The sequence below is a fragment of the Phascolarctos cinereus genome, unplaced genomic scaffold, assembly GCF_003287225.1.
Source record: "Phascolarctos cinereus isolate Bilbo 61053 unplaced genomic scaffold, phaCin_HiC Scaffold_5;HRSCAF=322, whole genome shotgun sequence".
NCBI lineage: Eukaryota > Metazoa > Chordata > Mammalia > Diprotodontia > Phascolarctidae > Phascolarctos > Phascolarctos cinereus.
In genome coordinates this window covers 232,070,730-232,084,120 of record NW_027555958.1, presented here as the reverse complement: position 1 = coordinate 232,084,120, position 13,391 = coordinate 232,070,730, and the positions used below count along the sequence as shown (strand labels likewise).

General features: G+C 38.0%; 1 protein-coding gene across 4 annotated transcripts in view; it reads right to left on the bottom strand.

The window, feature by feature from the left end:
• Window positions 1–13,391, bottom strand: part of CCND3 (cyclin D3) — a 121,416-nt gene that overhangs the window by 24,766 nt on the left and 83,259 nt on the right. Inside the window, exons 2-3 of one of the 4 annotated variants that reach the window (XM_078155366.1) lie at window positions 6,869–6,938; window positions 6,100–6,198 (exon numbers count right to left, since the gene is read on the bottom strand). The exons of 1 other annotated variant lie outside the window; for it this stretch is intronic. In XM_078155366.1, coding sequence (XP_078011492.1) covers window positions 6,100–6,198; window positions 6,869–6,892 — 123 coding nt within the window. In that variant the 5' untranslated portion in view covers window positions 6,893–6,938. Of the gene's footprint in view, window positions 1–6,099; window positions 6,199–6,868; window positions 6,939–13,391 lie in introns of those variants that run through there. 2 more of the 4 variants (XM_078155365.1, XM_020979745.2) reach the window with 2 other exon arrangements.

The window sequence follows — 13,391 nt, the reverse complement described above, 5'->3', positions numbered from 1 at the left end:
GTATCAAAAATGAAAAGGGTGAATATGCCACTAAAGATGAAATCAAAGGAATTATAAGGAGTTATTTTGCCCAATTATATGCCAATAAATTTAACAACTTAAGTGAAATGGAAGAATATTTACAAAAATACAGGCTACCCAGATTAGCAGAAGAGGAAATAGAATATCTAAACAGACCTAATTTAGAAAAAGAAATTAAACAGGACATAAATGAGCTTCCTAAGAAAAAAGCGCCTGGACCAGACAGATTTACAAGTGAATTTTATTAAACATTTAAAGACCAACTAATTCCAATATTACATAAATTATTTAGTATAATAGGCAAAGAAGGAGTCTTACCAAACTCCTCTTATGAAACAAATATGATACTAATACTTAAACCAGGAAAAGTAAAAACAGAGAAGGAAAATTATAGACCAATTTTATTAATGAATAGGGATGAAAAAATCCTAAATAAATACTAGCTAAAAGATTACAACAATATATTACAAAGATTATACATTATAACCCAATGGGATTCATATCAGGAATGCAGGGATGGTTTAACATAAGGAAAACTATTAACATAATTGATTATATCAATAATGGCAACAAAAATTATATAATATCAATAGATGCAGAAAAAAGCATTTGATAAAGTACAATGCTCATTTCTATTAAAAAAACACTTGAAAGTATAGCACAAATGGATTTTTCCTTAAATTAATAAGAAGCATTTACCTTAAACCATTAGCAAGCATTATTTGTAATGGGGATAAGCTAGAAACCTTCCAAGAAGATCAGGTGTGAAACAAGGATGCCCACTGTCACCAATATTATTCAATATTATATTGGAAATCCTAGCAATAGCAATAAGAGAAGAAAAAGAAATAGAAGGAATCAGAATAGGGAACGAGGTAATAAAGCTATCTCTTTTTGCAGATGATATGATGATATACCAGGAAAATCCTAAAGGCTCAACCAAAAATTTAATTGAAATAATTAATAATTTCAGCAAAGTAGTAAAATATAAAACAAACCCATATAAATCATCAGCATTCCTATATATTACCAGAGGATCCTGTAAGAAGAGATAGCTAGAGATGCCCCATTTAAAATAACTCTAGACAGCATAAAATACCTGGGAATACACCTACCAAAATAAGCCCAGAATCTATATAAAGAAAACCATGAAAAAAATATTAATTATTCATCGGTTGGCAGAGCCAACATAATAAAAATGACAATTTTGCCAAATTTAATCAATATATTCAGTGCCATCCCAGTTCAATTACCAAAAAATTATTTTACTGAGCTAGAAAAAATAATAACAAAATTCATTTGGAAGAATATCAAAGGAACTAATGCAAAAAAAATGTAAAGGAAGAGGTTTAGCAGTGCCAGATCTTAAACTATATTATAAGGCAGTAGTTATCAAAACTATCTGGCACTGACTAAGAAATAGAAAGGTAGATCAGCGGAACAGAATAGGCATATGATCTATAGCATCAAATGAATACAATTACCCAGTGTTTGACAAGCATTTTGAGTTTTTGGTACAAGAATTCATTATTTGGTAAAAATTGTTGGGAAAGATGGAAAGCAGTCTGGCAGAAATTGGGCATAGACCAATATCTTACACCATTTACCAAGATAAGGTCAAAATGGATACACGACCTAGATATAAAGAGAGATACTACAAGAAAATTTGAAGAACATGGAACATATTACCTATCAGACTTATGGATAGGTGAACAATTTATGAACAAACAAGAGACAGAGAGTATTGTGAGATGTAAAATGGATAATTTTGATTACACTAAATTAAAAAGTTTTTGTACAAATAAAACAAATATAGCCAAGATCAGAAGGAAAGCAGAAAACCAAGGGAAAAATTTATAGATAGTTCCTCAGATAAAGGTCTCATATCTCAAATATATAAAGAATTTTGTCAGTTCTACAAGAATGTGAGTTATTTCCCAATTGATAAATGGTCAAAGGATATGAACAGGCAGTTTTCAATTGAAGAAATCAAAACAATTTATAGTCATATGAAAAATGCTCTAAATCACTGTTGGTTAGAGAAATGCAAATTAAAACAATCTTGGATATCATTTTACACCTATCAGATTGACTAAAATGATAGAAGGGGAAAGTGACAAATGTTGGAGGGGATGTAGATAAATTGGGACCTTAATTCATTGTTGGTGGATCCGTGAGCTGATCCAAACATTTTGAATTTGTTTAGAGCCATTTTTATAGATATTTAGAGGGGTTTGGAGGAGAGCTCAAGCAAGTCACTGCTTTCACTCCGTTATCTTGGCTCCGCCCTGATCCAAACATTTTGAAGAGAGATTTAGAATTATGGCCAAAGAGTTATTAAACTGTCTATCCCCTTTGACCTAGCAAAAAAAAAATCAGGTCTGTTTCTCAAGATGATTAGGGAAAAAGGAAAAGAACCTACATGTTCTAAAATATTTATAGCAGCTCTCTTTATGGTAGCAAAGAACTAGAAATTGCTGGGATGGCTGACAATTGGAAAATGGCTAAACAAATTGTGGTAAATGTTCATGATGTAATAATCCTCTGCTACAAGAAATGATGAGCTCAATGATTTTAGAAAAACATCAAGAGACCTCCATGAAATAATCAAGAGCAAAATGAGTAGAACCAAGAGAACATCATATACAGTAACAGCAGAGTATTGTTTTATGAACAACTTTGAGAAACCAAATCATTCTATTATAAATACCCAAATTAACCTCAAAGATCCATTGAAGGAAGATGCTGTATGAATCCAGAAAGGAATATTGCTGTGGTGCAGGAAATTATGAGTTTGATTTAGAAAAACATGGGAAGACTTGGACTTACGAAGGAAGATGCTATTCACCTTTAGAGAAACAGATGATGAGAGGAAATAAGCATAGTACAGTCTTTGTTTTTGTTTTTTAATTAATTTATTTTGATTTACCAAAAATCACTTCCATATGCTTCCTCCCTCCCTCCCTACCACTCTCCCCAAGACAGTGCACAATCTGATAAAGGCTATACATACACGTTCCTATTAAACATATTTCCACATTAGTGATGTTGTAAGTGAGAATTAGAACTAATAGGAGGAACCACCAGAAAGAGGAAACAAAACACAACAGAAGAAAAAAAATAGCAAACAGTATGCTTCGATCTACATTCAAACTCCATAGTTCTTTCTTCTTTATGGATAGCATTTTCCATCACAAGGCCTTTGGAGATGTCTTAGATCCTTGTATTGCTGAGAAGGGTTAAGTTTATCAATATTAGTCATCACACAATGTGGCTGTTATTGTGCACAATACAGTCTTACATATAAGTGTATGAGTGTGTATGTGTGTATATGTGTATGTTTATAGATATCTATGTATATGTATATATAGCCATACTTAACAGCCTTCTTTAAGGTTGGGGTAAGGGAGAGAAAGGAAAAATAAAATAAAAAGTACACAGCAGAGAACAAAAGAAAACCAACAAGGAAGCAAAGAAAAGCTGGGCAGCTTTGAAAACCATGTGTAGTATTTATCATATAGATTTTCTTGAAATAGAAATTTATTGTTTTATGTTGAATCCTCTCTTATGGTCTGCTGTGTACATGGCAATGGTGTTTTTTTTTTCCTTTCCTGATTTTGCATGTAAGTGTAAAATAAAAAATTTGAAAAAAAAAGAAACATAGATACTGACACACTTAATATCTTATAGTTTTTGTTTAATTTGTTATTTTGCCTCTTTTAAAATAAGGATTTTTTAAAATCTGAAAAAAAAATGTAGTTCTAACCATGTCATCATGCTCCCCATTCAATAAATGTTAGTAGATCACCATTATATTTAAGATCAAATATCTATCACTTAAAGCTTTTCACAACCTCACTTTCCAGCCTTCTTACACATTACTCCCTCTACACACTCTATTGCTCAGCCATATTCAACTATTTGGTATTGCCTGCACAAGATACCCTAGTGCTTAATTCTGTGCCTATGCATTTGCTGTCCTCCATGACAGGAATTGTCTCTCTTAACTTTCCCCTCTTAGCATCTTGGACTCAACTCAAATATTAACTGTCCTTCCAGCTGATAGTGTCTTACTCTTCAATTTTACCTTGTATTTGCTTTACATGTCTAATGAATATTCCAATATACATGCACATTGTCTCTCCCGTTAGAATATAAGCATCTTAAGGGCAGTGACTTGTTTTAGTTTGGTTTTTGTACTCCTAGTATCTAGCACGGTGTCTGGCACATAAATGATGATTGACAATATTTATTGATTGAATTGTTCACCTATCAAATGGACAACTAAAATGTGTAGTGTACTGTGATAGGGGACATATAAAGAAAACGAACATTATCCTTGTCTTCAAGGAACTTAAAAGCTGGTTGTGGAAACAAGATAGTATATGTTATCATGTACATACTTACATGTTGTTTTTACTTTGTTTGTTACATCCCTACAGAATAATAGAATTTGAAAGCATCTAAAGACATGACCCTAGAGTGATGTCTCCAGTGGCACCCCCAACAATAGTCATCCAGGCTATGTGCTTGAGTATCTGAAATGCAACTGTTTTCACTGCCTTACCGAAGTGGCTAATTCTATTGTTCAATTAAACTAAAATCATCAAACACTTGTTAATTGTCCACTTTGCACAGACTACTTTTCTAAGTCCTTCCTGAGGATAAAAAGATGAAAAACAACATTGTTCTTGTTCTTAGGGAGCTTATTGTCCAATACAGGTGATACAACATGTACATAATTAATTATAACACAAGGTAGACCATGATAGAGGCAAAGGTAAGGTACAAACAAAATACTCTAGGAAAAAATGATGAGGGAGATATTTTAAGCTGTGGAGATCAGGGAGGGCTTCATGGTAGGTGGCACCTGAGCTAAAAAGGAATTGCATTCAAGAAAGGAGAGACAATCTATATTACTGCACAGAGATGGGATTGTTCCTAGTTTTGTCCTTGGATGGGCAAGCAAGACAAAACTAATCCCTGAGGATACAGTTCCTTCCCTCAGTAAGCTTCCAGTTGGGATTCTGGAGACATGGCCTCCAGCTTCAGTCAATCAATCAAGCATTGATTAAGCATGTCTAGATGCCAGGCGTTGCCATAGGTGTTGGGGATATAAAACAGAAAGTGGTCCCTTGACCTCAAGGAACTTGTAAGAAAGTCATGAGGGAGAAATTCTTTAAAAGCATGCCCTAAAAAGTTTGCTGGTCTCCACCTTCTCCTCCCTCCCTAGCCCTTCAGTCTGAAGGGAGAGATATGGTGGGCACATATATGGAAAGGATAGCAAACACAAAAACAGGAAGGAAGTGAATCCAGGGGGGAGCAGATTTAATTCTTAGCTATCCACAGAAGGCTAATTAAGCCAGTCTGGCTTTTCCTACTATACCACATCTGTTGCCTCCATGCAGTGCTTTTAGCAATGAGGTAGGTTCACCAACTCCCAGCACACCTTGCCTAGCACAATGATTTAAACATAGTAGGCATTGAATTCATGTTTGTTAAATTCAACTGAAGCTAATCCAAGTGAAATAAATTGATTCTACTCTCGGCAAAACAGAACTAGAACTCTGTTAGAGAGGGAAAAAAATCATAATCTTTTCAAAAGTCAAACTAAACTGAATTTTGATTATCCTTGAGTGTTGTGAGGTATAAAGAACATGCAACTTTAGAATCAGAGGATCCATAGACCAATCTGGCTCTCTGATATAAATCTGTGTGGCCTTACAACAAATCCCTTCCTCTCTCCGGGCCTCACAGTTTCTTCTAAAGAAAAAGGAGGTTAGGTCAGATGATCTCTAAGGTCCCCTTACAATTCTAAAACCTACTAGTCCCCACAAATACTTGGGAATAGGTTTTAACCAGCCCTGGAATACTATAGTTATATAGCATACAAGTCTTGGGATGGTACTAGAGAAAATGGAGCTCAGTGGGGTGGGTCAGGGAAAACTTTCTGGAAGAAGTAGTAACCCAAAGTTCACCCTAGGACTTTATAGTGGCCCAAGAAGGCGGTACAAACTTGGCATAGATGAGCCTAAGGGGAGAGCAGATATGGAAGAAGACCTGGATTTATCCACTTACAAACTGTGATGAAGAGTATGGACGAAGGAAGTAGGCAAGCTTCAGGGAAATCAGACTGTGGGTCACTGCAGACCATAGGCAGATGATTTCCTGGATTTCCTGGCAGAGAAATAAGTGACATTTAAAGAAAATTCCTCCAGGAAAAGAAAACATTTTTGAGGGTTTCTTTCTGGTCTCATCTCTGATTCCAGACCCATAGAATTCCTTAGCTGAGTCAGGGGGAAAATAATTTTGAATGAGGTTAGGGAATAGATGATGTAGGTAACCTAACAGCTCCTTCAAGTTCAATGTTACTTATGGATGCCAAGAATTATAGTATTGCAGGTCTAGTTAGGACTTATGAAAGTCCCTCCAGCCCAAACTCCTATCACAAAGAGGACTAATAATGATAACCAATATTTTTTTAAGATCTACTATGTGCTGGTAATGCAAATATGAAAAATTATACAATCCTTATCTTCAAAGAACTTATAATCTAATAGTGGGGAATTCAGCTTGTATATGAGAGGAGAATTTTTATTGATAGGATTACATATATTTCAGTCAGGCAATTATCCACCTTTCCCTTTTCTTTTTATTGATATCTTTGTTTTTATATCACTTTCATTCCCCAATATCTTCTTCCTCATTCTCCACCCCACCCCACCCTGACTCTGACAGGCAGATAGGTGGTAGAGTGGATAGAGTGCTGAGCCTAGAGTCTGGAATACTCATCTTCTTGAGTTCAAATCTGGCCTCAGACACTTATGACCCTGGGCAAGTCACTTACCCCTGTTGGCTTCAGGTTCCTCATCTGTAAAATAAGCTGGAGAAGGAAAGGTCAAACCACTCCAGTATCTCTGCCAAGAAAACCCCAAATGGGGTCATGAAGAGTCAGACATGACTGAAACAACTGAACTGAATTCCCCCTTCCCACTCCCATCAAAGAACTATCTTTATTATACATCCTTTTTTTAAAAATTCTCTGTCTGAATGTTTTAGAGATACATGGCCATGGCCCAAAGGATAGATAGGTGGCCCCAGGGTCAGGAAGAGGGTGGTTCAAATCTTCCCTTGGACATAAATCAGTCATAGAATCTTGTGAGAAGTCATTTAATCTCTTGGGGTCCCCTGCAATGCTCTGATACTGTGGAGTAGTAGCCTATGTGCATCGGTGGGGAGAGTTCCTTCCTCAGAGTTCCCTAAGCTAATGAAATCACAGGTACAGTCTAAAACAAACCAAAAGATAAACTCTCAAGAGATTCCAATGTGTTTATAGGATCCCTGTGCACCCAGTGTTTATAGGACATTAGCATGTTACATTTTATAGGGGAACAGAGGATGAGTGACTTGCCTAAGGTCCCACAGTATATTAGTGACAGAGGCAAGCCGGCCTAGAACCCAACAGAGTTAAGTGACTTGCCCAGGGTCACAAGTGTTTGAGGCCACATTTGAACTCAGGAGGATGAGTATTCTAGGCCCAGCACTCTATCCTGACTCCCAATCATTGATTTTCTATTACACTGCTGTCCAATTAAATCCCAACTACAGTAATTCAAGCCAGTTCCCTGGCTCGTTTACAATGTAATTGTTGTTCAATCATTTTTCAGTTGTGCCTGACTCTTCACGACCTCATTTGGGGTTTTCTTGGAAGAGATACTAGAGTGGTTTGCCACTTCCTTCTCTAGCTCAATTTACAGAAGAGGAAACTGAGGCAAATAGTGACTTGCCCAGGGTCACACAGCTAGTAAGTGTGTGAGGTGGAATTTGAACTCATGGAGATGAACATTCCTGACTCCAGGCCCAGAACTCTACCCGATGCACCACCTACTTGTTCTTCCTATACAATATCCCTCCATATACACATGTCTCCCTGTCAACCAGTACCCCAGCCTTCTCCCTTCTTAGGGCCAAATAATCCCTGCTGCTATAGCATCCCATGCTTTGTGGCTGAAATCCCAACTCAAAAGCAACCAGGTCAGAGATGAAGAAAAGGCTCATCCATTTGCCTTTTATTCCATGCTTAGGAATCTGAGGTACAGAGATCATGTGACTAACCTCAGATTGCAGAGCAGAATAAGGTCTATGACTAGAGGGATTGTCCCTAAGAAGGTATCTGGGTTTGTTAGTTTACTGTGACTTCCTTTCTGTCTGGAAAGAAGTTATCCCAAACTCCCCCTGCCTCCAAACAGGACAAGCCTCCCTCAGCTGCTTCTGTATATAGGCAGCAGGGTCCTGTCTAGTGATTCAGACACAGGGGAAAGTGAAATGAACTCCCTTCTGTACAATGAGCAATAAATACTGAATCAGGTGCTATTAAGAAATACTCTGGCAGTTGCCCAGTACTACCCTATTCTTCTTAACCTTCTTTCCCTTTTGCCCCCCCTTCCACAGCCCTGACCCATATATCTCCCAAGCTTTCTAGTGCCCAGAGGAGCTGATGACTTCTAGATATAGACAGGTCTTGGAAGAAGGAGAAGAAAACCTAAGCTGGGTTTGGAGATCCCACTTGCTTCAGTCCAGGGAGGAAGAAAGGGCAGGCTATGGGAACCTGCCTCAGGTAATGAGATGTTACCATGGTGGCTGTTTGGCGTGGGTATTTGAAGTTGTAGGGAAAGCCAACCTTGGATCCTAGAGGCAGAAGCTTAGAAAATCCAAAAAGGTGGATAGTTCAAAAATCATTACTTCTTGGCTTCAGCAAGCGTGCTGGCTGGAGCCCTGCAGTGTTGGAATGGCAGCTGGGGTTTGATGTTCTGAGAATTCCCAGGACTTCCCACCAAATAGCTATGACGAAAGAGGAACTAAAAGTCTGTTTACTAGCCCTATCCTGCCTCAGGCATCAGCAGTCAATAAAAAGCATTTTAAATGGACTATTCACATACATCACTTCATTCAATCCTTCACCACAATCCTGTGAGGCAGGTAGTGCTAGTGTGGGGGAGGCAGCTATAGCATGTCTGACGTAGTCAGCATAGACCTGAGCTCAAATCCAGCTTCAAATGTATATTAGCTGGGGTGACCGTGGGCATATCAATTAAGGTCTACAAGCCTCATTTTTCTTATCTTTAAATGGACTGATTTTACTGTGGTCTCTGCCTCATGGACTTGTGAGATCAGATGAGATAATGTATGGAAAGCACCAAATAAATGTCAGCTATTTTTAATAACTGAGGCTAAAAGTCTAAGTGACTTAGTACGTGTGCTGAGGCTGACACCAAGAAATCAGGTCTTCTGACTATGGAACTGTTCATATAAATGCCCTAAACACAGTGCTTTCTTTTAGGGAAGCACTTTCTTCCTTTCTCCCTTCCTTCTTTCCTCCCTTCTTTCCTTCCTTCCTCCCTTCTTCCCTCCCTCCCTCCCTTCTTTCCTTCCTTCTAAATTTGGAGTCAGGAGAATTCTAGGTTAGAATACATAACAGCTGTATGACTATAGGCAAACCATTTAACCCCTCTGAGCCTCAGTTTCCCCAATTATAAAATGAGGATAATACCATCTCTTGTACCTTCATTAGAGAGTTGTTGTGAAGATCAAGTGAGATCATCTATGTAAAGAGCTTCATAAACCCTGAAGTGCTATATAAATGTCAGCTATTATTATTTGCTTTAATTAGATTGCAAGTTCTATAAGTATAGGATCCCTGTCTTAGCTAAACTTTGCCATTTTTCTCAGAGACTAACACAATGTTCTGCATACAGTAGTTGCTTAATAAATGCTTGTTGAACAAGTGAATGAATCATGAAAAAACATACTGAGTATCTTTTATGCGTAGGGCAGCATAGTCATGATGGGAATGCAAAGAGAGGAAAGATACGGTCTCTGGAGATTACAAGCTCAAAGAGATTACAATTTAGTTGTGAAGACAGTACATACATTTCACAAGAGGCATTCATAATACAAGATGGCACATGCTAAGGGATGAATTATTGGTATGGGGAGTTAAGGGTCAGGGAGGTTCAGAGGAAGATCACCCACAATCATACAGTAGATAAAGACCTAATGAAGACTGAATCGTAGTATATGAAACCCAGAAGGGACCTGAGAACAAAGAATGCTGGAATACAGAGCTTGATATGTCAGGCCTGGAAGGAACCTTAGAAACACAATGTTTAGAATGCAGAAGAGGGAATGTCAGGAAGGGGCCAAACCTCCTCATTTCACAGGGGAAGAGACTGAGTCCTAGAGAGTTATGTGTTTTGCTCTAGTTCACAAATCAAATCTAGCAACAGAGCTAGGACTTCCTCGATCTCTTCTCTCCTGAGACTCATAATTTGGTGCTCTTTCCACTATACCCGGCTGATATGGAACTTGAGCTTGGTTTTGAACAAATGGTAGGATCTGGGCAAAGCAGAGCAGAGTAGGGAAAGCCTTCCATGCATGAGTAAAGGGACAGAATGAAGGAATGCACATGATGTGTTTAGGGAAGATTGACTGGACCCATTTGGCTTAAGCAGAAAATTTGCATAGGGGTAGAGTGGGAGAAGAGGTTGGGGAAGTAGCCTGAGAACAGATCATGGAGCTCTCCTACTGCCAAGCTAAGGAGTTGGCACTTTATCCTGTAGACAGTGGAGAGCCATTAAAAGTTTTGGAGCAAACATGGACAAAGTCTTTTTGGAGTGATGTGGACAAAGCTGTATTTCAGGAAGAATAACCTGGCAGAAGCTTGGATGGATGAAATCAGGAAGTGAGTGACTGGAGACAAGGAAACCAATCAGAATACTATTCCAATAGCCTAGACTTGAAATGCCTCTCAAAATTAGATTGCTCCATTCTGATGTTGATGGCATAATCTCTTAGCCAAGAAGAAGGTGAAGTAGACTGACAATGTGGTATAGAATCAAAGTTGGGATGATTGATGGAACCAGAATTGATGTAGTCTAAAGTTCACATATGTAAATAGGCAGCACTGAGTTTAAGAAAAAACCCCTGGCTTGGGAAGGAGTCAGGAGACTCAGGGTCCAGTCCTGGTCGGGCCACTAACTCGTGATGTGACCTTGGGCAAGTCACTTCACATCCTAAGGCCGAAGATTTCTCACCTGTAAAATAAAGGTTGGCCTTGATGTCTCTTCTAGACCAGGACCTGTGATCCCATGATTTGTAAAGAAAGAGGGGTTGGAAAAAAAAAAAAGAAAAAGAAAAAAGGAAAAGGAAGAGGGGTTGGGCGTGGCAATCTTTGTAGTCCCTTTCAATTCTAACATGTAAAAGATTCTAAATGAAATTAGCACCCCTGATGCAAAATCTGCAGACCAGAGCCAAAGGGTGGATAATCTTACCCAGAGCAAAGTGCTTGTAAGAAATGAAACCATCAGGGGCAGCTAGGTGGCACAGTGGATAGAGCACAGGCCTTGGATTCAGAAGGACCTGAGTTCAAATCCGGCCTCAGACACATAACATTTACTAGCTGTGTGACCCCAGGCAAGTCACTTAACCCCACTGCCCAAAAAAAAAAGAAAAGAAAAAGAAATGAAACCATCAGTACTTATTAAGCATGTATTTGCAAAACTTGTTCTGAGAGAGTTGACTGTCCCTCTCTCATAGGGGCTTAGTGCCTAAAGCAGTTCCCAGGATACAGATGAATGTGTAGAACAGGGGTTCTCAGAGAGTGGTTGGGGATAGAGGCCCTTTCAGGAAGTCTGCAAAGTCAAAACTGTTTCATAATAAGACTGAGATGTTTTAATGACTAATACAGTGTAGATAGCTAGATAAAACATGAACACATGTAAACAAAAGTTCTTGGGGGAAGGAGGAGGATCCTCAAGAATTTTTAATGAGTCTTGGTAATTTCATATGTGCATCAATGATTGAAAAATATTGGGAAACATTGCCAGCTAATTTCTAGTTGCCTTCTCAAATCACTCATACTGCCACCATCTTAGTTCAGGACCTCATTACCTCTTGTTTAGACTATTGCGATAGCCTTCTAATTCTATTCCCTACATCTAGCCTCTCTCTTCTCCAATCCATTCTCCACAGTTTCCTTATAAGTCATTTAACCTCTTTGGGCCTCACTTTTCTCATTTGTAAAATGGGGATAAGAATTATAATCTACCTCACAAAGTTATTGCAAACATCAAGTGAAATAAATATGTAAGGTACTTTGTAAACCTTAAAACATTATCTAAATATCAGTTCTTCTAGTTATCATTATTATTATTCTTTTGTTTTCATCTTTTTTCCAGTTGCCATATAGCTATTATTGTTTTATACTTAAAGTTCTGTGATCTAATAATGCACAGGTATATGCGAAAACTGCTTTTTGTAATTAAATAAAAATATTTGGATATAAACTTATCTTTCAGAGACTCCCTAAAAACATTGTGGGGACAATTCTAGCAGCAGACCAGATAATGAGGATGATCTGTTCCCCATCCTGTTCCCACATGCTTTCTATTTCATTGGCTAGGTCTTTACATTTTAAAAGATTTTCATTACATTAGCTTGCAGTATATGGTATAGCAACATCTACTAAAATGCTGTTCTTAACTTTTTGTGGATTGTTATTATTATTCATAAAACACTGGAATCACCCTGCCACTTCTTTGCTCAAGAAGCTTCCTTGGCTCCCAAGCACTTCTATGATAAAATGCAATTTCTTCTGTTGGGCATCTAAAAGTCCTTCACAATCTGTCTCCAGGTTGATCCCACATTATTCTCCTTCAAGCACAGAATGTTCCACTAAAATTGGCTTGTTTCCTGTTCCTTTCTCATCTCTGTGCCTGTACATATGTTGCTGTCCTCTTCCCTGCAATGCTCTCCCTCCCCACCTCACTCTCTTGGAACGCCTAGATCCCTTCCTGACTCTAGTGCCACCTCGTACACAACACCTTTTTTATTCCCTCAGTAGTAAATTACTACCATCCTGAATTTAGATAGATAAGTAAACCATTCATTAAATATTTACCTTGTGTCAAGAACTGTGCTAAGCAGTAGGAATTCAAGTACAAGAAAATAAGACAGTACAGCTTAGATTCGAATGGAGGAAAATAATACATAGGTGAGTTAGAAGAGGGGGAAGGGAAATGATGAGCAGGGTGCTTTCAGAAAAACCTGGGAAGACTTACATAAACTGATGCAAAGTGAAATAAGCAGAATCAGGAGAACATTGGCCACAGTAACAACAATATTTTGTGATGATCATCTGTGAATAACTTGCTATTCTCAGCAATACAGCAATTCTAAAGGACTCATGATGAAAAATTCTATCCAGAGAAAGAATTGATGGAATCTGAATGCAGACTGAAACATACTTTTAAAACTTTTAAAAATTATTCTTGGGTTTTTTGGGGGGTCTGTGTTTTCTTTCACAACATAGC